This window comes from Dendroctonus ponderosae, unplaced genomic scaffold, assembly GCF_020466585.1.
Source record: "Dendroctonus ponderosae isolate FM_Combo_2020 unplaced genomic scaffold, Dpon_F_20191213v2 Dpon_F_20191213_4, whole genome shotgun sequence".
NCBI lineage: Eukaryota > Metazoa > Arthropoda > Insecta > Coleoptera > Curculionidae > Dendroctonus > Dendroctonus ponderosae.
The window spans coordinates 6685345-6712724 of NW_026018611.1; the positions used below are offsets into that span (position 1 = coordinate 6685345).

The 27380-nt window shown below is 33.0% G+C and overlaps 2 protein-coding genes across 6 annotated transcripts in view; one reads left to right on the forward strand and one right to left on the reverse strand.

The window, feature by feature from the left end:
* The window catches only part of LOC109537157, a 55124-nt gene that overhangs the window by 2276 nt on the left and 25468 nt on the right, over positions 1-27380 (forward strand). For all 3 annotated transcript variants that reach the window (XM_048666051.1, XM_048666053.1, XM_048666052.1), the window contains exon 2: positions 24716-24802. The gene's annotated coding sequence lies outside the window, so the exon portion shown is untranslated. The remainder of the gene's footprint in view (positions 1-24715; positions 24803-27380) is intronic.
* LOC109537137 (neural/ectodermal development factor IMP-L2) lies at positions 1197-27256 on the reverse strand. Of its 3 annotated transcripts, none has more exons than XM_019903738.2 (6): positions 27186-27256; positions 5481-5580; positions 3870-4039; positions 1757-2039; positions 1469-1695; positions 1197-1410 (listed from the first exon to the last, which is right to left on the reverse strand). In XM_019903738.2, exons 1-6 carry the CDS (start codon positions 27186-27188, stop codon positions 1399-1401), a joined length of 795 nt encoding a protein of 264 aa, XP_019759297.1. In that variant the 5' UTR covers positions 27189-27256; the 3' UTR covers positions 1197-1398. The 3 variants fall into 3 exon arrangements, with proteins under 3 accessions (XP_019759297.1, XP_019759296.1, XP_048522023.1); XM_019903737.1 differs by lacking the exon at positions 27186-27256 and adding an exon at positions 13547-13936; XM_048666066.1 differs by lacking the exon at positions 27186-27256 and adding an exon at positions 5743-5844.

Below are 27380 nucleotides of genomic sequence, written 5' to 3' on the forward strand. Positions count from 1 at the left end.
AAAATGAGCAAGAACGCTCGTTTTTACATCATTCCAGAGATAACTAAATGGCCTTTATTCGAAGTTTCTCAAGAACCATTTGAGCCACAGAATTCATTTTGGCATCGTCGGATAGAGAATTGAGAAGTCGACTCAGTCGTAACAACGTGAGTGAGGAAATTCAAGTAGTTTTGACCCAGAAAACTGTCGCTCTATGAGCCTGCTGTCGAGCTTATACAGTTGGAAATTTTAAACAGATTGTGAAATGGGTGAAACCAAAATTGGGAAAGGTTCTGCACTCATTCATTCGACTAATGTGAACACGATTAGATATTCTTCGGGCGCTTGGATAATAGGACTATTTTCGATTATGTTAAGAATAGATTTCTCCTCATCATCATCAAGTTCTTGCTGTGCGGGGCTTTTGCAGTAGCATCAGAAAAATGATCTCAATCAGTAAAATGATGATGCACATTGATCAACACTTTCTTATAAGGTATTATTTGATTCACAGTATCGACAAGTAAAACTGATATCAGATTTTGCAAAGCAAAATGAGGAAGAACGCTAATTTTTACATCATTCCAGAGAGAACTGAATCGCATTTTTAGAAAGTGAACCATCGATAAGGAAATTAACTGACTGATTTTTCTGTTATTAGTATGTCATGTAATTATTTTTTAGTTTTTAGTTAAATGTTGTAGGCTTCGTTTAAATTTTCAGTGTCTCTTCTAAAAGTCACAGAGTTATTAATTTTGGTGAAAGTTGGTTCGCTTAATAGACTTTTTGATAACTGTGGTTGATGGTCTAGAGTTGTAACATAATTAAAGTCAAACTTATGGTTATTTAATTTTTGATGTTCAACTAATGCGGTCTTTATTGAATATTTTTTATGTTCTGATATTCTCTGTTTGAATACAGCTATATTACAATTAAAGAAAGTCACTAGACTTTAAATATTGGAATGTTTTGAAATCTCTAGATTCCCCAAAGCGAAAACTTAACACACTAATACAGGACAATACATTGGACAACGATTGAATTAACATTAGGACATTAACTAATTATGCACTGATATTGCTGAAAATGAAATTAATTCAATTTACCAATATTTGACGAGTTTTTTTGTGAAGAAGACTGAGTTGCAAAGAAATGGCGTTTTTTAGTTCAAGACGATAGTTTGAGTGAAATGTTGGGAATATAAATGAAACAGCAAGGAAGTTTAAATTACATGTATATTTACTCTTATTATTTATTAGTGGTAAATTAATTTAAATTATTATAAATAAGTACATAATTTAATAACCTATTAATACCTATATGAATTTTAAAATACTACTTTACATTAATAGTAAGAGTTGCCAAGATTCTCTTGGAATGGAGTGACTAGAGTTTTTTGGGAAATTGACGCTGTTGGCGTTATTTCGATTCCTGCAACAAATTAAATCTGGTTAGTCTTCCATACCATGTCCACTATCTGAACATCTACCTGCATTGGGTATAGGAAGGTTTCGACGGAGTCTTTGCCTACAGAATTCATCACGATGCATGTATACACCCCCATATCATCCCATGATATTGATCGGATGCTCAGCTCGCCATCTTGCATCACTTCGAATTTATCATCGTTGGTTACTTCTTTGCCATTGGGGCGGAACCATGTCAAAACGGGCTTGGGGTTGCCTACAGACTTGCAAGGGAGAATCACATCAGACCCTGAAAATGAACAAACAATGCTAATTTTTCAAATGAAACTTTAGGGTGGTAAACTACGTACGCATAACATCCATGTAGGCGGGTGCCCAGAAGGTAACTCTGGGATGGTGATGAGCGCCAACGATTTTTCGGAAAACCAGCTGAGTGAAATTCATTTCGCGTCCAATCGCGTTCGGTACCACCAGTTCAGTCATTTTGCGTACGACTTCAGAACCGGCAGCAGCTACGCAGAAATAGTTGCCCTGATGCCGAGGCAAGACATAGTTGATCACGAGGCGAGATGCAACTTTTGCTATGCCTGGGGTGTGATCAGTGATTTCGTTGTTGTCTTCAAAGCTCTCGTTCTGAAAGAGGACAAATTGAAAATTTAAAAAAATCACAAACTGAATTGTTTGTTTGTTAATCCGGCATTGGATTTTTTGTTGAAGTGGCTTTAGTCCAGCTTGTTTAGGCTCAAAAGACACTTTGTGTTCAAGACATTCAAGAACACCATGGAATTTTTGTTGTGGTTTTTTGTTCGTGTACTTCAATTGTTTCTTTTGTAGTTTGAAGAATTTATCATCATTATTTTTATTGCCAGCTTTTGATCTTCCGTTAAATCGACTTTTTTCTGAGCAAAATGTAATTTTACTATGTTGCACTCTTTTTTGTACAATAAAGTTTGCTGTTTCTTGCATTATTAATTAATTATTTTTTCCGTGCTCTTCAACTACCTACTTATTTTCAATCGCCCTGTATAATAACACGCAACTAACTGGTTTAGAGTGATTATTCTTCTCTCCTTACAAATCAAAGGTTTTATTTTGTCTCTGTTGAATTTCAAATCTGATGGACCAAATAGTTAGTTGGGAGATGCACAAGTTAATATCTCTATTAGATTTTTTGCCCATAACAACAATGCATTTATGCTGTTCATAAATCCTCCTTTTTATCGTAAGGTGTGTTTTTATCAAAATGAAACAACTGGGCATTCAGGAGTAAAAGTCTTTTAAGCCAAAACTTGTCAAGCGAGAATTCTGTCCATGTTAAATTATTTAAAAACTTTACATTTTTGTTTAGTTTCAAATTTGCATCGTTTTGGTTTTATTTCAAACCACTTTGGTAACTTAAATTTTCGTGCAATTTAGCTTCTTTCAAAATAAATGTTGTAAAATTGATATTGCAGAAAAGGAAAGTTTAATGATTTTTTCCGATCGTATTGAATTAAATTATTTTTAACCAAAGTAGGGAAAAGTTGCATTTGCAAAAAAATTGCCCCTTTAAAACCATATTCGTTTAAGATAAAAAAAAGTTTATCACTCGTATCGGATTCTTGGAAAAAATAATATTCTTCTTTCAGCTTCTGCTTCTGATATGTGTTTTTCACGGTGGTTTAATATAAAGTATGTTAACACTTTTTCTCAGTTTGTAGAAATCGCGTATTTACAGAGAGAAACTCCAGATTAAAAGTGGATTAGAAAGACCCTCTAAAAATTACCATCTAAACGCCCTTGAAATAATTTCACTTCACTACAAAACACTCTGTATAGGAAGAAAATTGAGTTGACAGAAAACGAACTTTTAATATATTTTTTTGTATGTAGACAATTTTGTATGTAGAGACTAAGGCCAAAAGGCGGCACCAATATTATCTATCAACTAAACGAGAATATGGAACACCGGTTTTCGTATTTTTTTTGCAAATTTAATCCGTTTTACGTGATTTCCTTATAACGATAGTCTGGAATTTATTTGCCTTTATATCCAAACCAAACTGTATAACACCGGAAGACCAAACTTAGGATTATGTATCTGACTCTTCATAAGTTCACCTCTCCCTGTGAGGGTATTATAACTCTCAAGGTACCTTGAGATGCGGATTCAGTGTCAAGAAAGACGCTTGAATTAGCGTTGAGTGGTTGTTCAAACTGTTCGAGTTAATAGTACTTCAGTTCAGTTCAGTTCGAGTGAAGAGATGGTATAAATTTGCTTCAAACTTAGGAGAGTTAAGTACTAATTTGATGTTGTTCTAAGTGTAATGCGCTCACAGCAATACGGATAAAAAGCTTCAATTTTATCTACACGTGAAGTCAAGTAGATGGAACCAATTCAAGGAAAACATCTTCAAATGTTGAGTTTCTTTGTTATTTATTAATTAACTGTTAATTTTTCTAAACTAATTAGATAAAACTTACCTCGGTGACTCTCATGGGTCCCTTGTACCATTGGATGGTAGGTGGTGGAGAGCCCATAGCTTCGCAATGTAATTCCACATGTGCACCCACTTCCTTTTGAACGACTGGTAGGGGTGGTTGAGTTATCTTAACGTAGTCCGAGGATTTGTACTCGTAAGTCCCTAAGTTTCCTGCAAAGATGGACATCCATAAGAGCACAATTGCCAAATTTGCCAGAATTATTATTAACGCCACTAGCCATGGCCGATACATGGTGAAATCGGCCATCCACGCTACTCGACTACTCGAGATAATGAAAGACTTTTGCGAAGAGTTATCTTGCGATATCGCGCAAAAAATTGTTATCTTATCCAAACCAATGCTAAGTACATTTTTTTTTGGAGAGGGATTGTGCTGTTCAAACAGCCTGATAATACTTAAGAGGAAATTTCACTCTCAAGATCATTATATTTGGAACCTTTGGGAGCATTGATTTCAATTAGCTGGAAAGAGCCGCTTATCTCTTAGTCATTTAAAACCCAATCTGTGGATGCAATTTCCTTAATGCGCAGTACTTCAACATGTGTTACTTGCAACACTACTTTGTTGCTTTATTTAACAGTTATTTATTGTTGAATATAATTTGTTAATTAAAAAACGAACGAAGGAAAATAATCCAATTTATACTGAGAAAGAGACTAAACATTGGTGACCCCGGACTGGCTGATGAGCAACCAGCTAGAAACGGAGCCAATTTTTTTCGCTTGAGGCGCCAAAAGTTAGATGAATTTTTAAAGACGAAAAAATCAGATTATCGAAGAATGAAGACGAAGCTCAACTGTATTTCTTAAAGAACGGGTAATAGTCTAAAGAGAAGCAAAGTCGGATAACGCGACAATTGAAAAGGAAACGAAAGATATTCAGAAAGAAGTCAAATTTATAAATTGATTATTGTTAAATAACCAACGAAATATTGGGAAAAATGGCCATAAAGTGTAGGCGAAAGGGCTTGGGGTTCTAATTCGACTGGTAAAGGAAGGAAAGTATCCTGTTGGAGAAGACAACTTATAAGGCAAAATGAAGTATTTCAAAACCCAATGAAGTTATAGCATAAAGTTATCAATGAATAAAGGAATACTATTACTTGTTAAAGATTATAGAAAAATGGAAATCGAGAGATTAACAATTACAAGTACCCAAAGTACCGTGCAAACAATGAAAGAAACGTGTATTAAAAAAATACAAGACCATTTAAGAACAAAGATAATTTTTTCTATTTAATTAAGAAATTAAAAAAAAAATTAAGAAAGTCGCTATAAGTAACAATATAAAGCATAACGAAAACATTCCCACACAAATGCCAGATTGGATGGCCTTGAGGAAAAATTGGAGAACTGTGAGGAACGGCAAGTGAAAGAATAAGATAATATGCAATATTAGTCAAAAATGGGAGGACAAAATTATGAAATCTAGTATTTGAGCACAAAAGAGAATAAAAGTAAGTTGTTGGCTACTTAAAAAATACGGCAAGTGCTGATGTTAAGCTTTAAAAATTGAGAACTTGGTTGGCCAAACAGAAGATGGCATATTCAAAAAATTAATTAATTACTTATTTGGTACTTATAATCTTACCATTTTGTAGTACGTTGACATCGTTGTCAATATCATCAATTAATCGCCTGCTGTAAGCAAGTTGGAGGCAGAGCGTTGTAAGTAATACTGATAATTTCACCTGAAACAAACAAAAAAAACATTTTATAATCAATTCATACAGATTTAGTAGTCAATTTCAAACATCCTCTTGTTAATTCCGATATTTTTTTACTCCTTCCGATAACCTTAGGGTACGACAGAATGAATGAATCGCCCGATAAATGCCGATTATCGTACTTACATTATTAATAAAATGAACAGGGCGATTAGCCGGGGATTGATTGTGCTTAATCAGGCTGCCAAGATGCTGGAAATCACAGTGATACATGGAGCAATTAAAGAGGAGATAATGCTAATGGCGCATTAGTTAATTCAAATCACATCAAGATTAGTGAAGCATGTGAAGTGTTAACAATCTTAATAAACCTAATTCTTTTGGAGCTTATGTTGATTTAGAAGTGATTAATTTTCAAGGATTTTATTTATGGTTTCACGTATTGTAAAAATCCCATGAATCGGAAAAAAATGTTGTTTCCTCGTGCCAGTGAACCATGTCAGAGGCAAACGACGATGGCGTGATTTTCATTCATAAATGTTATTAACTTCCGCTTATCTCTGGCATTTTATCAACTAGGCAGCATGTAGTAGTAAGGCGGCAAATTTATCCAGAATACTACGACTTATTTCCATTGAGTGGGTTTACAGCGTGTTGTAAACGCGTTGGAGGTGACGATTCTTCGAAGTTGAAAACGAAACTAGTTAAATATAAATATATATCTACGCAGGTAATTTTTGGGACTTTAGCATTCATTCATTTGATCTTTTCGCCAAGCAACTGTTTTAGGAAACGGCAAATTTTATAGCCCTCAAAATTCCTTATTTTTATTTTCTGTCTGATTTTCTGGATTATATATTCTTTTATATATCGAATTTATTTTTATTTTTATCTAAACGTTTAAACAATGGTTACTTTTGGTCATACTTTGGAAGCATTAGTGATCGCGTGAGTTTACTTAGTTTGGAGTTTTAGAAGGTTTTTACTTATTTCTATTGAGGTTTGCCTTAGGCGCTTTTAGTTTAGTCAGTGGAATTTTTGAGCTTCTAATCATGCTTTTTCATCTATTTTGTATGAGCAATTTTTTGGAGGGAGTCTTTCGAATAAAACTTGTAATTTGGGCTCGATCTTGAAAACTACCCAAAACATTATTTTGCTTTAATTTTTTTAAATCGTTTAAATATATCTTTTCCTGGTTTTCAATAATCCAGAAGTTCTGTTAACGATAGCAAATTCCAGCAGTAATCAAACCCCTTAAAATTTCGCTTAAAAATGTTCTTCACTCTTGCAATAAAGGAAGCCCAAATCATAACAGTTTCCAAGAAAGACCTAAAAAAGACAAACAATATTTTTCTAAACACGCCTTTAAAATAATCTCGCTCATTATAAAACACTCAGTATAATAAAAATGTTGCGTCGACGAAAAGGAAAGTTTGCTTATTTTGTCCCATCGAATCGAATCGAAGTATATTTACTAAAGTGGGAAAAACTTATGCATGTTGTCTTTCTTTAGTGATTTTTCGTCTTACCTATTTGTTTAATATTTTTCAATTACTTTGCAGGAATTAAGCCCATTAACACCGCATTTCTTCTAAAAAAATTCGTTCTTTACTTTTGTATTTTTTCCAGTATTTTTAACAGTAATGACAGAAAAAAAACAGCGGCGTCTAATAAGTGTTGACACTTTTTTGCTTTGTTTTAACTACAAATTAGTTCTTTATGAATGCTGGTGAGATATTTTGACCAATTTGGTCTGGTTTATGCTCAACATTTGAAGATTGTTTGTTTCCGCAAAGCAAGCTCAAATCACATCATAACAGTTGACTTAAACAACAATATTCTAAACAAGCTCTTTGTCTTTCTTCAGTAATTTTTCGTTTTGCCTAAAATAATATTCTTGGTTGCCATCAGAAACAAAAGCGTCTTATCATGATCATAACAAAGTATTTTAGCAATTTTGCTCAGTTTGTGGAAAATCGCTTATTTGCATAGAGCTTGCTTCTTAAAAAAGTAACTTCTAAAGACCCTTAAAATAATTTCACATTATTACAAAACTCCCTTTTTCGACCGAAAACGAACTTTTAATTTTATTCCATCAAATCGAATCGAATTTATCCAAAGTAGAGAAACGTTGAATGCATATTGTCGTTCTTCAGTGTTTTTCTGTCTTGTCTATTTACTTCAGTTATATTTATATTTATTTAAGCTTTTCAAAGCAAGCTCTTTTCTGTTTTTGTCAGTAGATTATGAGCTTTTCAGACGCTATTTGTGCTTCTATTTTTTTATTTGACTTATATATTTATATTATTATAAGCAAGAAGAAAACATATAAATATAAGGCAATACTGAATGACATAAATCAAAGTTTTTCTGGAATCAATAAAGTAAAAGAAAATTATTCAAAAAAGTAAAGGAGATAAACATTTTAAGTCAGTGATTTTGTTAACTATCGATTAATTACAGTAGAACTGAAAACAGTTTATTTTGTTTAAGGCAAACAGTGAAATACTGTGGCCTTAGTTAATTAATAAATTATCATAATACAGTAAAAGTTACAGTATGAGACAAAACAAAACAACGAAAAACTCGCAACTCGGAAACGGAAGAGTAAAAGGAAAGCAAAGTAAAGTTTTGGTTAATCATCTGGTGGAATTAATGATTGTTTAAAAACAGTTTTTTTTAATACAGCCGCTTGAAGACGGTTTTAAGAAGATTTTAACACAACACCACACAATCCTAGTTAAACCTAGTAAACCTAGTTAAATTACTGACAAGACCGGAAATTTCCAATTGTTCCTATTTCTTTCAAGCGTTCCGAAAATTTACTACGGCTTTACTATTTGTTATTTTTGTGGTGCGATGTTTTTGTTTTGAAGAGACAAAATGTCGATGGCCGGGATAACGAATCATTGACGTCAGTGATACAAGCAAGTTAGTAAAACAATAGATGCCACACTAGTTGGTGAATAATGACGGAAATTGCTGTTGATTACAGTGATGATTAAAAGCGATTTTTAATGTGAACGTTTTAACGTCTTAGTTAGGTAAAACGTTCGATTGAAACATATGTACGTGATGCGTGAATTTTATCAGTCTAAAGCGATTGTGTGTTTGAGTACTTATTATTAGATAAATAATTATTTAAGATAGTATTGGAGTTGGATGACTGCGCCTTGACGTCAATCGTTATTAGGGTCAAACCACGAATAAGTTTATCGCATATTTTGGTAAGATACCGCAATGATCACTAATTGTTCAATATGAAGGCCGCTGATAAGGTCTTACGTATGTTAGTTAAACTGATTTACTTTTTTATGCACTTATCGATTACTTGCGTTTCAATCACCGAGAGATTAAATCTTATGCAATTCATCATTCGTTATTGATAATAATTATTAAAGTTAGCTGAGTTTTCAACTAAGTCAGAGCGTGGAGGATATGGATATTTATCGAACAAAGTACTTTCAGACGATACTATTATTTTGTCGAGTATTTATTAATCATGAGACACCGTGTAGATTGTTGGAAGATTAACCCTGCTGATTTTCGCACCTAGGTCATGGTATGGTTAAGTACGTATCATTGTAGACTTTGCTTATACAGGTATATTTGTCTAATTATTAAACCGTTTAAAGTCAACAGTCAGACTCACTCAGCAGGTTTGATTGCTTAATATTTAGCTCCATCAATTCGCAAATAATGTAGGAAATGAATGCGCAACTAGACCAAAAAACTATATGTTACTAGGTAATTAAAAATTCAATAATTTAAGTCTTCATTAATCGCGTCTGACAAAAGCTAATGGCCGATTAATAACAGGCAATAAAAATCGTAAGCTGGCTTATTTAATAAAAATGCAAATCATATATGGATTTCTTAGAATTACATATAATTTGGAGCATTGGTAAAGTCAAGTAAGTTCATGGACGGACAATGTCCGGTTGCTTCTTGGATTTTTGTAGTAGAATAAAACTGCGCATCTTCGGAGATTAAAGATAACTTAAATACACGGTCTGGAAAAGTGAAAAAAAAATTAGATACCGATGGGTAACCTAGAAACAATTGACGGTCGCATAGTACCAAATGCAGCGGTCGTGGAGGCCTGTTGCCCATGGCAACAGCCAGAGAGCGTGTGGTACCAATGACGGGGACCAATGGCTCTTTAATAGCCACTCTAATTGGGTTTGTGCACGGTACAGTATTGGTTTTTCTCATTAAGTCGATTAGAACCATGGTGCAGCCTTCAATTATGCATTTTCTCGATTGTGCCCGGGTACTCGATGGAGATTTATTGGGTTTTTCAATTACCGATAGGTTCCGTTTCAGCCGTTCTAATCAGATGGGAACTTAGAATAAGTTAAGGGGTTTTGTGGCCAGATGTCTTAGAATATTCAAAATTTCTTCAAATATCGATGGAAAATATGTGAGGACTTTGAACCAAACTTATACCGTCTGTGAACCGGCGAGAAAGAAGTCCGGAGAAATAAACGAAATTGTTCTTAAAAAAAAAAACATTTCTACCAAATATGTCGAATACCCTTGCGGACACTTTGTTTGTAATTATTAATCGTTAAATAGAAATGACAAATTTTTTAAATGCTTCAAAAGAACGATAATGTGAAGATCTGTTAAATTTCCTAAATTTCGCACCAAACAATTTGTTTAAATATTTCTTGTCAAATTGCAAATAGCAAATATATGACTCGGACCCAAAAATGGCACTGACGAAATGTAGACACACAGAAAAACAAAAACACCGAAACGGTTTAAAAAATAAATAATAAGGAATTCGAAATCAGTGACTAAAAAAGTGGACTTTAAATTAACATTGAATAAATAAATAGACAATGTATAGGGGAAAGAAAGTAAAAAGGTAGAAAAAGTAAARARAGKAAAACAAAAAAKGCMATTGGCKCTCTTGATAAATTAAGTGTTTGAAACTCTACTCTTATTAATTTTCCACATATGTGAGGAAAATTTCCTGTTTCGGTGTCAAACCAACGTTAGCTTTGTATGAGTTTACATAGAAATGTTATGTTAAATTTAAATAACAACTGTGGTTCTCAACGTTCTGTTCGCAAACGTGTATTGTTAGAGTAACTCATTTTTTTTAACTGAAAATTAGCACTGGAACTTTTAGAATAATTATAATTTTTTACGATTTCCTTTCATATGAACGCACATGGAAAATGCGAGCGTAAAGGTAAAGAACGCGTCAGACTGAGTTGCACCAAACAAGTAATTTGTTTAAGTGTTTTTTGTCAAATTGCAAATAGTAAATATATGACTCGGACTCAAAAATGGCACTGACGAAATGTAGACACACAGAAAAAGGAAAACACCGAAACGGTTTAAAAAATAAATAATAAGGAATTCGAAATAAGTGTCTAAAAAAGTGGACTTTAAATTAACATTGAATAAATAAATAGACAATGTATAGGGGAAATAAAGTAAAAAGGTAGAAAAAGTAAAGAGAGTAAAACAAAAAGGCCATTGGCTTTCTTGATAAATTAAGTGTTTGAAACTCTACTCTTATTAATTTTCCACATATGTGAGGAAAATTTCCTGTTTCGGTCTTAAACCAACGTTAGCTTTGTATGAGTTTACATAGAAATGTTATGTTAAATTTAAATAACAACAACTGTGGTTCTTAACGTTCTGTTCGCAAACGTGTATTGTTAGAGTAACTCATTTTTTTAACTGAAAATTAGCACTGGAACTTTTAGAATAATTATAATTTTTTACGATTTTCTTTCATATGAACGCACATGGAAAATGCGAGCGTGAAGGTAAAGAACGCGCCAGACTGAGTGGTACCATCAAAGCGCGATCGTCGCCAATTGCCATGAAGGTGACCTGCCTAATAAATTGCTCATCACGATCCAGGATGATACTGAAATATTTCAGCCAATTTAAATACCTGGTAAAACAATTGCGGTTTTCACCTGATTTTTCTGATTTCCTTTCCGTTTGGATGGCTGATAAAAGCGGAGAAAAAATGGTTCTGTTGATTCAACGTTGCGGTCTGCAAAGCGTTCGAGCGGGCGCACTTTCGCATTTTTTGATTTAAATATACAGCTGGTTTAAATGTACAAGCGAGATATGCAGATAACTACTTTGTTGCATCTGAAAGGCGATTCTTTGTTGCGTCCGAAGAAGCGGATGCGCAATTAAAGGATGATTGAAGCGTGAAAAGGTATTAACATTTTGCGGTTGGAGTTCTGCTCGATCATGATGAAGATGCATTCGAATTTGGCACTGGAATTTCTAAGCTCTTTTAGATACATTTTTCAACAACATCACGCCATTCGGTGCAAAAATAACTTGGTCTCGTGATGCGTTCTCAATGTTAATCTTATCTTTCTTCTAATTCTATCTTTCACGCAATTTAAAGTGTCTGCTTGATAAATACTTGCACAACAGGTCCGCGCAAGTTGGACCAACTATTTCGATCCATGACTAATTTAAACCTTTGATCCGCCTTGGAAACTCCAGCGTGGTTTAATCTGGATCGTACCGACGCTATTGTTCCTCACAGAAATAGAATACTTGTTCTGATTTAACCATGTGAGTGGTTGTCCGGATTAAATCCTTATACAAAATCTCTACTAAATTGGGCTTTTTTCAGTGTATTCAGTCCACTTTCTACCTGCTTTGGTTGATCCGATAATCTCCCAGTTATCTTAATTATTTTCGTATTATAATTCACGACTCGAATGAAAAACGACCATTTTCAACTGGAAGATCCCATTAAACGCTTTCATACATTGTTGCACGGCTTTTCATGATTGCTGTTGTAAGTCCGACAGTAATTTGCATGAATTGAAGAATCTTCGCTCAACATCCGCATTTACTAGTAATTCTTTTGCGGTCAAAAATTCAATTTTTGCTGTATTGTCAAGAAATTCTAATACAGTTTTAGGGTATTTTTTTTACGAGATATGCAGAGCCAACTTTTGCTCAACGGGCCAACTTTTGCTCAAGCAAAGATTGCTGCTGAAAATGCTTTGGAACTTACGCGACAGTTTTCAGTTTGAAATAATATGAACATAAATCATTCACAAATGGGTATATGAAAATGAATTTCAAATAATTTAACATAAGTTGACGATCTGATTTTATAGTCATGGTTTTGAAATAATATTAATTTGTAATTTTCTTAGAAGTATTGATCGAAAAAGCACCATATATGTTAATTAGTTGATAATTAATACCCCAAAAACGATTTTAATACGATTTCCTGGCATAAATTTGCGAAATGTTCATTTTGTTTGAGATGATCGAAAATGAACCGTTATTCAAATAATTTCTGGTTTGGCAATTTAAAGTTCGGTTTAAAAGTGACACATATTTATTCGTTCACTTTTTCCAATTGATGGATAATCAGACGTTGTCTTGGAAAAGTCTAGTTATTCTAATGCAAATTTAAAAAACTTTTCTTAAAAATTCTTTTTTAGTTGGGCAATTTTGGGGCACTCCTTTTGGCTTGGCTCAAGATTACGCAACACATTGGAATTGGAAAAAATAAATTGTGCTCTTTAAGTCCGTTAAGTCAGTTAAGGAAAAGGTTTTGGGCACTCTGAAACACCTTTGTTGATTCTTTTCCGGTTTTAACTGTGAATGGGGTCGTTTGAAAATGATTCAATCTGATATTGGATATAACTGAGTTATAATTGGAACCGGAAAGTAAAAAGTGTTCTTTTGCCCGATTTTGATAAACCTTTGCCAAAAAATGTTTTAGTGTATTTTTTAATGTCGGGTAAAAGGGAAACACCGTTAAATGATTACCAAAGTTGAAAAACCGAAAAAAAGATGTGTAAAAATGTCAGCGAGCAAATGAATGAATGAGCGTGTTGCTCTAGAAAAATGTTTTTTTTTATGGAAGGATGTAAAGGGAGCTTAAGGAGTACTTTTGGAAAAAGTCCTTTTAAGACCACTTTTCTTTTCTTATAAGTAAAAGAAACTGATTGAGAAACTAATTATTACTTACCATTTTCTGCACACAAATTCAGTTGTTCTCAAGTAGATTTTTTCTCGATAGAGAAACGTGTTGAAATTGAAGAAAATTAATAAAAAAAAGTCAAAACAAAACTTTTGTCACGTGACACTCCAGTTGAAACAATTAACCGTTTTGAACTTGAGCGCGAATGAAGAACCAATAAACGAAGAACACGAATGATTAAAATGAAAAAACATTTAGTCGACAGTGAAACGGATGAAAATCGGGAATGGTCACCGGGATAGTGATAGTGATTTGCCCAGGCCGGTAGTCACTAGCAAAGTGAGTCCTCGAGCGGCCTGGTCCGCTCTTTAAACGGCATGAATGAAAATTGTCGATCGTATTGCGTCATCTAATTCGGTACGAAATCCACCAATGGTATCAGCCGGTTTTAAAGGCATTCCTGCCGACACCTCCAGAGAAGAAACTACTGTCGGCAATACGGAATTTTCCCACCGGCCGCCTCGTCTACCAGATTTAGTCCTTACCGACTTTTTCCAGTAAATCTATTTAAGCCATAAAATCGGTTCAAACGTTTCTAATCGTTTTCAAACTTCGCTTTATTCCCGCTTGAAAGTACAGTTTTATTCAATTAGGGATTTTGAAAATTTATTTTTTTTTAATATGTGTTGATAACTGCTAAGATGCTTTAAGATTCTTGGGGTTATCGGTCAAGATAGTGGTAGAAAATAAGACAGTACCTATTTTACTTGGGGCAACGTTTCGGCTATATTCAAACCGTCTTTAGGGCTGTAAAAGGGAAGACAGAGTGGTTTCAGTCTTAAACATCTCAGTCGTCAAGAAAAGACTTCATTCGCTATTATTTAGTCATTAAAATTAAACAAAAGGAATGAGAAACCAGCGTAGGAATAAAATAAAATATAAAAGTAGCTAAAGGATAGTAAAACTAATATCCTTTAACATTAATTGATAAAACATAGTTAACAAATGTGTCACTAATAGTATCTAATTAAAGTCGTTATGTGATGACAATATAAATTGATTCATTAAGTCATTAACATACAAAAATAGAGAAAGTGGCAAAAGCAAAATCAAATACAAGGCGATGTTGTTTGACGGTGATACAACACGCGACAAAACAAACGTTTATTCAATTTATTTAATATGTTTTTTGCTTAGTTTTATTTAATTTGTTTATGCTTATTTAATTGAAGTTCTGTCGATTGTTTGCAAGTTTATATAGACAGAGCAACAAATCGCTCACTCAAATTATACGACGGGTGTCAGTGTAGACCATTAACGAATAAGAAAGTTTTAAAATTATTTGAATGGTTAATGAGCTCAAATTTATTTGTGTTTTTCTTCAATTAAAACGGCAATTTGAAGCAAATATTTTTAAATGTAAATGTGAAATTTATGTCATTAGTCTTCGCTTTATTCAAAAAAATTTTAAGGCCTTACTGCTTTTGAGGTAATTTTATCAATATTCAAAATATTATTAATATTAGACAATTATTACCGCAATCAATTGCAAGGACATTTCTTGTTAATCCAAGTGGCGGTTTAGTTGAAGTTTCACAGCCTCGAACTGTACGAAAATGAATTCACATTTAATTGCCAAACTGTTTGAAAAAGGTTTGAAAAAAAAAATTATTTATTAAATGAGTTAACACAAGAACCTAATATAAATTCTTATCTGCTCATGTTTTGTTTGGTTGATAGCCACACTTTCCAAAACTGTTTTAAGGGGTGAATCTGCGTGAAAGTCAAATTTCTAATTTTGCCAAGCTAAATGCCACAGCAAAAAAATTAATTAGTGAGATCAGATTTTATTTTCGATGTGCTTCTATGTGAAGCTTAATTAAATAAAGTTATGGATTCAAGTATCAATCACAAGTGTTTTTTAAATTTATATTTTGAAATATTGGCTTTCTATTTTGGGAATTTAACAACATTTTCCTGTAATTACGTGCACGCTCTTCGTCCATGGTAAATTGGGGATATTTAATGCAGTTTGGTTTAAACGGCACGTGGCTAAATTACCAGATGGATAGATAGAGCATTTATATAATTATTGGCGACCTCTCTATCTGCTGTAACGAGGCACTCAAATTTCCGGGTCCAATTTGTTCGCAAAAATAGCGGATGATTAACATTCACTGTAATTTTAGATAAAAAATCTTGGCGCTTTATCCCCCTTTTGGAGATCTTCTTGGGAGTAAAATTAAGTGTTCAGTTCCAGTCGCGGAAATTGGAAAATGTCCAAATTAGTTCAATCTATAAACTACGCCTTTGCAAATAATTCACAGGTGCTAAGTCAGGTTTCTGAGCTGGCCACCTGAATGCCTATCAGTATTCGCCGAAATTATGCTTTTCGTTCGCTTGATGGTCCACAAATAGTATTTTTAGCATTCGTACATTCGGAATTCGGATATAACAAAGGGTTTAAAAATATTCTAAGATTTTTGAGGTTCACGGTGTTAATCAGAAACTGCTCATTTAAAAACGATTGTTTGAAACATTTCATTACTAATACATTGAAAATAAATTTTATGAATCAGGCATGTAGAGGAATACTTGAACTTGAACTTGAATATTACTTAACTTTAATTAATTCCATTCTGTAAAGCAGGACTTGAATATGAATGCGTTGACTAGTAAAAAAATTGCGAATGACTTGGTGATTGATCTAAATAATTAAATATAGCTAAAAAAGTATTCGCTTTGTACAACGTGCAAAGTGGCAATTTCGATACAGAATCCTTATTATTATGGAAAATCAGTCCATGTAAGAGTTGAGTCAAAGCTTAACTTTTGCCAGCATATTATATTGATTATAGGCTATGGAAATTCGAACGACGTTTTAATAAGCTCAATACACATTACCCCGTTATTAGCATTTTAAATCGGTTGTCAAGATAAGGATATAGTGATATAAAAAAATGTATGAAACCATCACGTGTTCATTAACGCTTGCCAGCAATATCTCTATTAAACTGAATTTCTGTTTTAGCAATTACTTTATGCTTAACAAATGCGACAGCCTGGATTGATGGTCACTTTCTCGTTAATACTGAAATAATGCATCATGCAGTTAAATTAAAATGTGCCTCTTAATTGCACTAGTTGAGATGTCACTGAATGATTCCCCTTAATTGCATTCGGATAAGCGTTTAATTGATTTTTCGCTAAAGCTATAGTCAATTTTAATTAGGAGTTTTGAGGTCATCATGGGCGAATATTTTTGCTATGCAACTGTTGCGCTAATTTCAAATTAAGGGAACATCCAGTTGGCAAGCGCATTTTATGAATTAACCTCGATTAACACTGCAAATCGTGAATTCCCATTAGGTTTACGTGACATTTTGCATTCTATCGCATTGAAATTTCTTTACAGATGGAGTGCTCAAGAGATTTTTTAAACCGAATGGCTTAGCAACAGGCCTGGTGTACGTGAGTTGTCTCGGGTAATTACAAGGGCATAACTTTCCCAGAATTCATTCTGTGGGTCGTTAAATCACTGGTCACTTTTCTCTACTTCCTCCACTCGTCTCTGAAGACTTTAGATAAATATTATCTTGGGCTTAATTGGGGGTGATGAGTTTGAAACCGAAATTCGTTCAGAGGCGATGTTTGCCAGGTGTTCACTTAAATGTTATAAAATAAAATTCGTCTACAATTTGCAGCTGCAGAATCTCAGTTAGAGGCTTCTGATGAAGATAACACCAAAGCTTGCCATTTTTGATCATGTCTTGTTAAATGCATAATAATGTCGAAAATGTAATTAAGCTCCCATTCTCCCAGATACATTTGGATTTAAACTCGCGCTTACCACAAACCACATATACTAGAAATGAATGTTGCAAAATATCCCAGTTTTGATAGTGTGAAGCTTCATAAAACATTTATTTTCCATTCGGCTATTTCAAAAAGTCCTTTTCAGAAGTTAAGCAAATAAAAATGAGTAAAATTGATTCTAATCCGTATCGGAACTTTCGTTCTTACCGAAATTAGTTAAACTGTTTGTGGGCGTAGCACAGGTTCAGGATACGTTTGAAGTAGCATGAAATGTCCCAGACGATGGCTATTTAATTTAATTAATAGTGTCTGGGATGGGGAAAATTTAATCTTGGCAGGTTTTCAACTAAACTACAACTGTGATTCATTGGAATTGCGGCTGAGATTGTAACCTTTAAGTAACATGTCGTTTTGGACTCATGCCCAAGGTAGGCAGCGAGTCTAGTCTGAATTTTCCACGTTGATTCTTCGTAAAAATTTCCAGTTTTTCTGGCTGCGTTTTACTTTAATTTCATTTGACTGTTCCAAAGTTTTGCAACCGTGTCCTGAAGAACTGACATGTTGTGGTTGGTTCAGTGAGACTCAAATTGCACAAGATATTTTTTAACCTTCGTGAAAGGTCGCCAAATGTAAAAGTGTTCTTTTCTTCAAAACACTTGTTTCCAAATAAAAGACAACATCTGTGACGCGGGTTTTCTATGGAGGAGGTCAGCTGATTGGCCGACCCTTTTCAATTTATTTTGTGATAAAAACTGTTCGTATTTGCTCAAGTGTTTTGGCGCATTCGAAAGCCAAGAAAACAAACACTTGCCACATTAACGCAAGTTTAAGTCTTTACTTAGCCAATGAGAAAACAGCAATGGATAATGATGAAAATATGTGTGCAGTCGTGTGTAATTTAATAATTAGGCGGATTTCTAGCAGAATTAACAGCAACATTTATGGTTCAAAAATATAATAATGTACCAAAAAAATTCGGACAAAGTACAAAGTCAGTCAAACAAACGTTATAGGGCTGGTCAGACTAGTTTGGCTGGTACATTCATTTGGTTTCCCCTGTGTTTTATAGAAACAGACCTGAGGAATTTTGTCTATATTTTTTTATTCGTCATATAGAGCCATTGGAAGTTCTCAAATTCTCACCCTGAATTTTTCACCGACATGAAATGTATGATTGTTTTTGAGTTTGCTTAAAAACTCAAAAAGGCAATGAATTCGCACATAAACTTTCCTATTTTAATTTGAATGGTTCCTTGTGGAAAGCTGACATTCTGCCTGGATTATATTTCGGTTATTTAAAATTAAATCTCGTCAGAATCATTTTCTTACACAAAGTACACAATTTTTAGATGTTTAGTAAGTTTCATTATACGGTGGCTTATAAAGAAGTCTAAAGAGAAATTCTAGAACCAATTGATGACGAATAAAATGAGCGAATCATGAAACGTTCGGTTGAACTATAATTTTTAGTTTCATTATATTTTTTCATCATGGAGCATTAAGACCTTTGCCTGCAAGTTTCCAAATTTTTAATTTTATGTGTGCGAGGAATAGAGGTACAAAATGAAATAAAATATGCAAATTTCCAACTTTTAGTAGAAAACTTACTTCATCCCTGTTTACAAGTTAAAAATAACCATTCCACGTATTGGGGCTTAATAATTCGCGTCTAAACCTAAAAAGTTTAAAAACGCTTGAAATTACTGCATGTTAAGATATTTTTTTGCAAGTGTAAAATTTCATCAATTTTAAGATGCGTAAAAGTGTTTTCATTCTTGCTTGTATGCTCCCAAATGTATGATTTCTATATATTTATTTTGATTATTGGCCATTAAAACATAAGAAACGTACATTTGTTAACTCAATAATATTTTCTCATTTTTAAACAGATCGGTAAAAACTGATTTAAACATATGGCAGATAAAAAAATAGTAGCAATGCTATAAAAAGTAAAATCATTTGGCTGGTGAGGACTTTTTAATTATTTTTTTTTTGAAAATATAGTTTATTCTATTACGTTTCTGAAAAGCTAATAGTGTTTGGTTTTTAAACAATATTTATGCACCAAATTTATGAAAGTTTCATATTCAAAAGCATTAAAAAAATGCACCCATAAACTGAAAATCTTGCTATGGAATATTCATGCTGACTTCAATTGAAAAACAGTTGAATGATATTGAAATTGGTCATAATCAATTTGAATAAAAAATTAAAATAATCTTTCATTGTTTTAATCAACCATTGAAAACATTTTACTATTCTGGTTGTACGTGATGTAAGTGTAAATTACATGTAAAAATCCGCATATTTTTTTTATGTTACTGCAAAGTTCTTAACTCGAATGTTAAGAGATTGTCAGCTAAATAAACTATTTTCAGTTGACGTTAAAAAATTAGTCTGTCTGGCTTTTAGTGAGTGCAAAGTACAGTAAAAGTGGACCTCGAATAGCAATGTTTGTTCTACCGTGTATTAGGAGTTGAAGTGAATATAATTGAGCTCTGCTCAGTTTCAGCTAATTGGGGACTGAAGGATTTGCAGTCGTCCAATCGAGCTGAAAACGGTGATATTTATTTGATAGCCAAATTGAATTAATCCAAAACCTTGAACTTGTTGTGATTCTCGCCCAATGTGCCACTCCTCCAGAATGTGCGTAAACCATACGATAATATTTACTCGGACTGTTAAGTTGGAAGGTCGATGGAGATGGCTTGGAGAAAATTGTTCTATGAATGCCACGCACGCGACTTACATTGTTTTGCTATATGCTGACGTCATTTCTTTCATAGAGTGTTTCATTCATAATTTTCCTTAGAATTCACATCATGATGTTGTTCATCTTCTTCGGAGAACCTCAATGGCTAAATAGTGTTCTGTATCGACTTCCATCTAATATAATATTTCTTATTGGTCAGTGAGGAAGTTTTTCGGCCGTTTTTAGCCGCCCTGGTTTAGGTGTTTTTGTTGACTTAATTTTCTACAAGTTTGTAAAGTTTCTTTTAAAAATTCTTCACTACAATTGCAGAAATTTCAACTTATTTAAAAGGAATGTAGATAATTGGAAATTGGAAATGTCGAAGCATTGGTTGGTACTTCAATACCTATTTTCATGGAAGTTTAGTTGGTTCAAAGCCTAAGGCATCATTAAACTAAAAAGTTAACTCTCAAGCTACTTTTCACCTAAATCTTGCTACGAACAAATGCAGCAATAAAACGTCGTATAAAAGCAAAACTTTTCATCTTAACGCAGTTTTTCGATAATTCAACTCTCTCAAATATTTAAGTCAAATGTCCAGATAAAATTGACTGATTAACTGTGAGAACTAAACATGAAATATCAAAGAAAATAACAGTTAATTTTGCATGAATGAAAGAAGTGAAGAAATGAAAAAGAGTGAAGAAGAAGTACATCCAATTTATTAATTAAACATTACCTTATGATAAATCGAGTAGCATTAAGTTTACATCGCTAAGATAAACAGAAGGATAATTAATGTTTTACGTAAACCTTGGAAGATATTCATAGAATCTGCTAATAATAATGGCAAAAAATAAAAAAATATTGAAACCACAAGCTCAGTAAGTTGTACGAAAAAGTCTTAGTGTTATTTGCATTGAAACCGCTATAAAGTAAACACACAAAACAGACCATATGGAAAATGGAGACATTTTTTGTATTAAAATTCTATTCTCTTGAAATTAAATATTTTCAACAATCAATGTTAGAGAAATATATAATCGGCTGGTTTGTAGTCATTCTAATCTCCCTATGGCCTATATCCTAAACAAATATTTATTGTTCAAATATTCTTTTTATCAACTCGGTACTTGGTATTAGTCAATCATTCTTGAAATTTCCTTTAGATATTTCTGGATTTCTACATAGGCACTTTCGATTGGACGCAATTTTTAGATAATTACGCAGTTCGATGTACTAACTTGAGCACCAAACCTGGATTGGAATTTTAAGAAAAAAACTACACCATAACAGTTTTTATCGTTTTGCAAGTCGGAAAAGGTCAACATATGGCTGATCTTTTTCGAGGAACACCTACGTCACCGTGATTTTTATTATTTTGAATTTGTTAAATACTGGATTTGGGCCTATGTGATAAAATTTGGTTTTTTCGACGTCAATTCTACCAGCTCTGACCTAAGCTTAAGGTTGCAAATATATTGTGCAATCTGTATGTTTTAGCTACAACCATAATTTAGTGGCCGCTCTTATTACCGCTGCACCGTCACAAGTTTGTTCAATTTTTGTAAGGTTAATTTATTACTTTATCAAAGTTTTTGCATCACATCTTTGAATAAATCAGGATCTTCAAAAACGTTTAATTGGCTGACCATCTGAGCTTTTGCAGCAACATCCGTTGTTTCGTCCGCTACGGTCGCAAATACTGAAGAATCATTAAATTTCCCTCTACTTACACCAGATTGTTCTAGCATATTAATATTTTGTAATAACGTTTTGCTTCTAATTGTATTTTTGTAAGAAGCTGGCGTAAAAATTCGATACCGACAATCAACCGATACTCTGCTACTCAATAAGGCACTTGGTACTGGTCTAAATGCAACGAAATCTTCACTTAATCACTGAAGACCGGATTAAAAAATAATTCAGGGATAACGCGAGTCGTTTGGTTATTCTACTGGTCCACTTTACTTGCATTTTTTAAATAATTGATTACATCGCAACTTTGAATACATTGATAATTTCAATATGATTTTCAGTAAAATTTTCGTACCAACAAAGAAAAGAAAACAGTATTAAGTAAAACTCGAAAGCTGGTAGTTACAAACTAAAGAAATCGCTCTTTACTATGGCGCAGTTGATTCGATGGCAGATTTTGAAGAGGATTTGAATAGGGTCAAACATAGATTGTTTTCTGGAAATGTTGCAATTTGTCGGTGGTTTGCCTAACAAAATCTGGCAAGTAAAAATGAAAATAATCGATATTTTATGGCAAAGTTTAAACACAAAAGCAAAGAGAAAACGACAGTAAATAAGTAAAAAAACTAGCAATTAACAAAAGTCACTTTTTGTGAAATGAACAATTCAAAGAAAACGTATGAGATGAAAATATTCGATGACAGATTGAATTGAGAAAGAGTATTTGAAAATGGTCAAACACAAACACAGACAATTTTTCGGTAGTTTGCCTAATAAAAGCTGAAAGTTAAAAAGTAAAATTGGCGCTCCTTATAAGAGAAAAGTTTAAATTCGAAAACAATATGAATAGAAACGACAGGAAATAAATAAAAAACTAGATGGAACTAAATTAAACAACAAATGTGTGACAGATATGGAAAGTTTCTGAAAACGGTCGGAGTGCTTTCTGTAAATTTTGCAATTCGTCTGTAATTTTGACTAATAAAATGCGGTGATACTTGAAACATACTTTACAGCGGTTCAGCTCATTTTACTATAACTTTTTTGAAACCTTTGAATGTGAAACACAGAAATACATCCTATAGAAAAAATACTTCCAGTTAACTTTTTATGTGCACTGTGTTCTGTGGTAGTAAATCTCCCATCTAGTTACCTTCCAAACACCCTGTATATTGCGATGCTTTGATCAAGTGCTGCCTGGAGTGCACTATCGAGTAACATGCCAAGGAAATGAGCGAAACCTAATAAATTAATTGTTGTCGATTGAATCACAACTACAGTTCCCACCATGCAATTAGTAATTCGAGCCTATCAATGGAATGGTATGACCATCTGGCAGACCAACAATGTGCTGACACGAACATCACATGATTGTTTCACAGATCACATTTTTTAATTTGATATTCTGAATGGGAATTGAACTGATTCAAACTGGCTTTTTTTTTGTTGCTCCATAATATAATTGACAATAGTGTTGCTAGAGGAAATATGAGAAGAACGGGATCAATTTGAAGTAATAAGTAGCGACTTTAAATCGCCCAGCAGACTGACCCCTCTTGCTACGGTTTCTTGAGATATTAAATTTTATTAATTAACAATCAAGAAAAAAGTTACCACTGCGCTCATTGCGGTGTGATTGTGAACAATTTTTTGTTCGAAAGTTCAATTACATTAAGAACATTTATTAAAGTTCCACCGGTCCTCTATCATTATCAGTCATAAATATCAATTCCAACTACAATATTTTTCCTAATGTGGAATCAGTTCGGTTTAGTTGCGTTTTCGATTGGTTCTTCAGCGAATGTTCAATCAAAATATCTGAAATTCTATAGTTACCACAATGTTAAAACCTACAATTTATGGTCATCAAGTGGCGACCAGCAGCTAAAACTATCGATGATAAAACGAAATGAAAATACGCGCCACACCAATTAGGACGCGGGACATTTTCTGTAATTGGTACAGAAAAGAAAATGAAAAAAGCAGCCCAGTTTATATAAGTGAGGGTAATTTTCAAGTCCATTGAGTCTTGATTGAACGGCGCCATTCTCACTGATGGAGGAAGTCAGAGTTATGGAAACGCCGATGGATATTTGCTATTTTTATCGAAAAAAACTCACTGATTTTCAACATCGGATGTTTCAGTTTGACTGCTCTTTTCGCCAATAATGTTCAATCAAGTTTCAGCGATATCAGGAAAAACTTTCCTTCCTGGTTGCATAGCATTCGAGAAATACCGATTGTTAGTCTGTTAAACATTTTTTTAAAATCCATATTTCCCTATTTTTCATTTATATTTAAAGACATGTCGTGAAATGCGAGCCTTTTACAATGTATATTACTGATACCAGTCTTTATTTTATTATTCCAAAGTGGAAAAACAATTGACTGAAAGTGTATATGTTAAGTGGAAAGTGAACATTAAGACAAATTAAAATAGTATTAATATGAAGAAAATTAAGTATGTCAGTTTGATAACAAAGGATTATGTTTATTTCCAAATGCACCCATTTTCTCCCCATCGGCCCCATCCCACGCCGACTGATCTGATCTCGAAAACAGTTCCTTAAGAATGCGACACGAATAATATTTGTTGCTTTGAATTGAATTGAAACTGTTAGTTTTGATTATTATATTATTATTGTTTGGTAATATTAATATTTATTTTTATTGTTTTTTTTAATATTCTGTTTTAGCTTTCTGTACGTTTCTTCTATCTGATTTAATTGTAAGATACATTAGGGTTTAGCAGAGTTTCGCTTTTTCTCAGGTTGAGTGAATTAGTTTATTTTAGAGCTTTGATGGCAACATTTCGAAAATGCAAAAGTACAATAGTACCATTGTATCACATTTTTGAAAAACTATTTTCGATAAGATACGTTTAGGAATAATTGTCTTCAAGGCATGTTTTAAAGTTCCTATCTAAAAGTACTTTAGATAATAAAATCGTACATTTATATGTGGTGGTGGTGGTATGGTTTATTATATGGCTATTTTTTTTCTATGTCCAGGTAACTTGGCAAATTCTCCAGTATTACAAGCAACAAGTGCTACGATACAGGCGATCTAGCCACGATACAGGCGAGATAACCAATTTCGTAAGTAGTATTTAATTTGATTGTAATATTTTATACTGACTTTCATATGCCCCAAACTTTTCTCAAAATATTTGCATCAAAGTGTTTCTTTTTTTCCACTCGAAGCCATAAAAAGAAATAAAACAATTACATTGTCAGCTTCTTGATTCAATTCAGGGAATTTAGCCGATTCCAGATAAAAGTAGTAGTTTTGAAAAAAGGGCCAAATAGTTAACAGGAAATAATTTAATTAATTAAAGTTGAAACTTAAATCAATAATAAAGTCGCCACCAATTAGCTTAATTAGCTTTACCCAATTCGACCAATCCAATTGATGGATTTCATTAATTTATTGCGATAGTAAACCCCAATTGACAAGCTTGCAGATAAATTGAGAAAGTGATGAACAGCATTAAAATGTTAATAAAGAAATATTATTAATATACCAATAATATTTTATAACTTTCTCATTAAAACTAAAAAAATTGCAATTAAACAAAAAATAAAAAATAAAATAAGGAACTAACACATTTTTAATTACATATAAAATCTGTTAGCTTTTAGGACGTTTTAGGAAAACATATTTTCCATCTAAAAGCCCAAAAACGCAACAGTTTGTGAGGGGGTTTTCGGGCTTCTAGTCCGTTGTGGAAAATAATTTGTTAAGATATAAGCCACTGTTGTTTGCGAGACATCAAAAAGAAATTCCTTTCCACGACGACCTAAAAGCCCGAAAATCTCATTGTTCTTGTTTGCTGTATTGCATGTTCAAATAAGCGTGAGTAACGAATAATTTCAAAAAGAATTATTTGTAGTCGTAAATAATATTTCCGTCTAGAATCGACAACAAATTTTGTTGTTACTGTTCCTAAATTTTCATTTGTTCGTACTTTAGCCCTTCAAAGTGGACGAATCTCAAACAAGGTTGAATATTATACAGACCTGCCCTAATTAAGAATGCAGAAGAAGTGTTATTTTAATTGAAACTGCCTTTTAACAGCCGAAAGCTTTTAGTGGCAAAACTTTTTCTTTTTTTGAAAATATAACTTCAAAGAAATGTACTAATTGCTCTCGATATGGATGAAACGCTTTGCGTCCTTCGCAAAGAAAGCCTGTAATTCATTTCATTGCGCAATAATGCAATTTCACACAACAAGAGCCATTGTTTGCGGTAATACGATGTCAAAGGTTGTCTCATTATTTAAGACCTATCTTTTTATATTAATTATAATTTATGTTTTTTTTGTCGTCATTGATAATTCATAAATTAATAGGGTTAATCCTGCTGCTGAAATTGCTTGCGATACGCTCTCTGTTATAAAGTAGGTTGGAAAAAAGCTGCAGATTTTCTAATATTTGCGATGTCAGCGCGAAACCTTTGTGACTCATTTCTTGATGGCCTTATTAGTGTTATTTATCTGGGCTTCCAACTTTCTTTGATGCTTCGAAAAGCCGATTGAATGTTGCCTTTTGAGGACAACACGTGTTATTCCATGCAATGTTCCAAAGAAAAATTATTAATAAAAATAACCATTTTAAAAGCAATTGATGAACAAAGTTTTTAATTGGAATATTGATAAAATCAGCTAATAAGTAAATGATCGAACCATGCATGAGAGTTTCCAGATGGAGTTTTCAAAAAGAAACTCAATCCAAATTTGAAAAAGAAATTGAATTCTAGGCAATATTTTTTGTTTCAGTTTTACTGTCGTTCTGTTTTAAATTTTAAAACCTTGTGGTTTTTCCGATGTCAAAATGTTTGCGTTTTACTTTAGTCGCTTTTATTTATGCGTTTACTTCCGTGCACTAAATATTATTTTGTTATACCCACTGGCTAGTCAGACGCTTTTTCTTGTTTTCGTATGTTTTAAAGTTACGATAATAAAATAAAAAGTTTTAAACTTTAAAAAATCCATCCAGTGCCCACCATTGATGATGAAACTGCTGAATTACAATTTAGTTATAAAAGCTTTTGAAAAATGAGAATGAAATTCAGAACTGCATAATTTGTTGCTCATTAAACCCAATAACTGTCTAGTAGAAATATATTTATTCCTGACAACGCGACATTTTCAGTTAGAATTTTAAATTTAGAAGCACATCAATAACTGCGTCCTTCGCGTTTAATGAAGAAATAAAATAGATATACCAAGAAATCTAACACAGTTATAATTTATGCGCTAGGATAACATTTAGCTTGTTTGACTTTCTTGTCGCTTTCAGCTTAATCTTTTTGTTTTAGCTTCCAACTTTATTAGGAATTAATTATGTATAGTCAAAACTAAACTCTCACTCAACAATCAATTTTTTGAAACTTTTAACAAAACTTTAAAGATCATTTGATCAGTTAACTAAAATGCGGATTCATTAGTAACTTAGTGCTTGGTTTTTGGTGTTCACTTACCATCTTGATTGAGGACTTGACACAACACAAGTGATAAGACACAACCCTTATAGTATTTATATATACGAACGAGAAGAATTGATGAAACAGGGCCGGCCTCAAGTTGCGTGAAATCGCGCAAAATAGACGCTCTTTTAACTCGCGGAATTAGTTTATAAATGCTTTTTTTTTTAAATCGGACCATTGGTGTTGAAA

What these genes read in the sequence shown, in the direction of transcription:
- LOC109537137 (XM_048666066.1), bottom strand. Translation starts at nt 5,829, where the DNA reads ATGTATCACTGTGATTTCCAGCATCTTGGCAGCCTGATTAAGCACAAT. An exon ending in CTGTTCATTTTATTAATAAT is followed by an intron (nt 5,581 to 5,742) that starts GTAAGTACGATA and finishes TGTTTGTTTCAG; the next exon opens with GTGAAATTATCAGTATTACT. An exon ending in GACCCATGAGAGTCACCGAG is followed by an intron (nt 2,040 to 3,869) that starts GTAAGTTTTATC and finishes GTCCTCTTTCAG; the next exon opens with AACGAGAGCTTTGAAGACAA.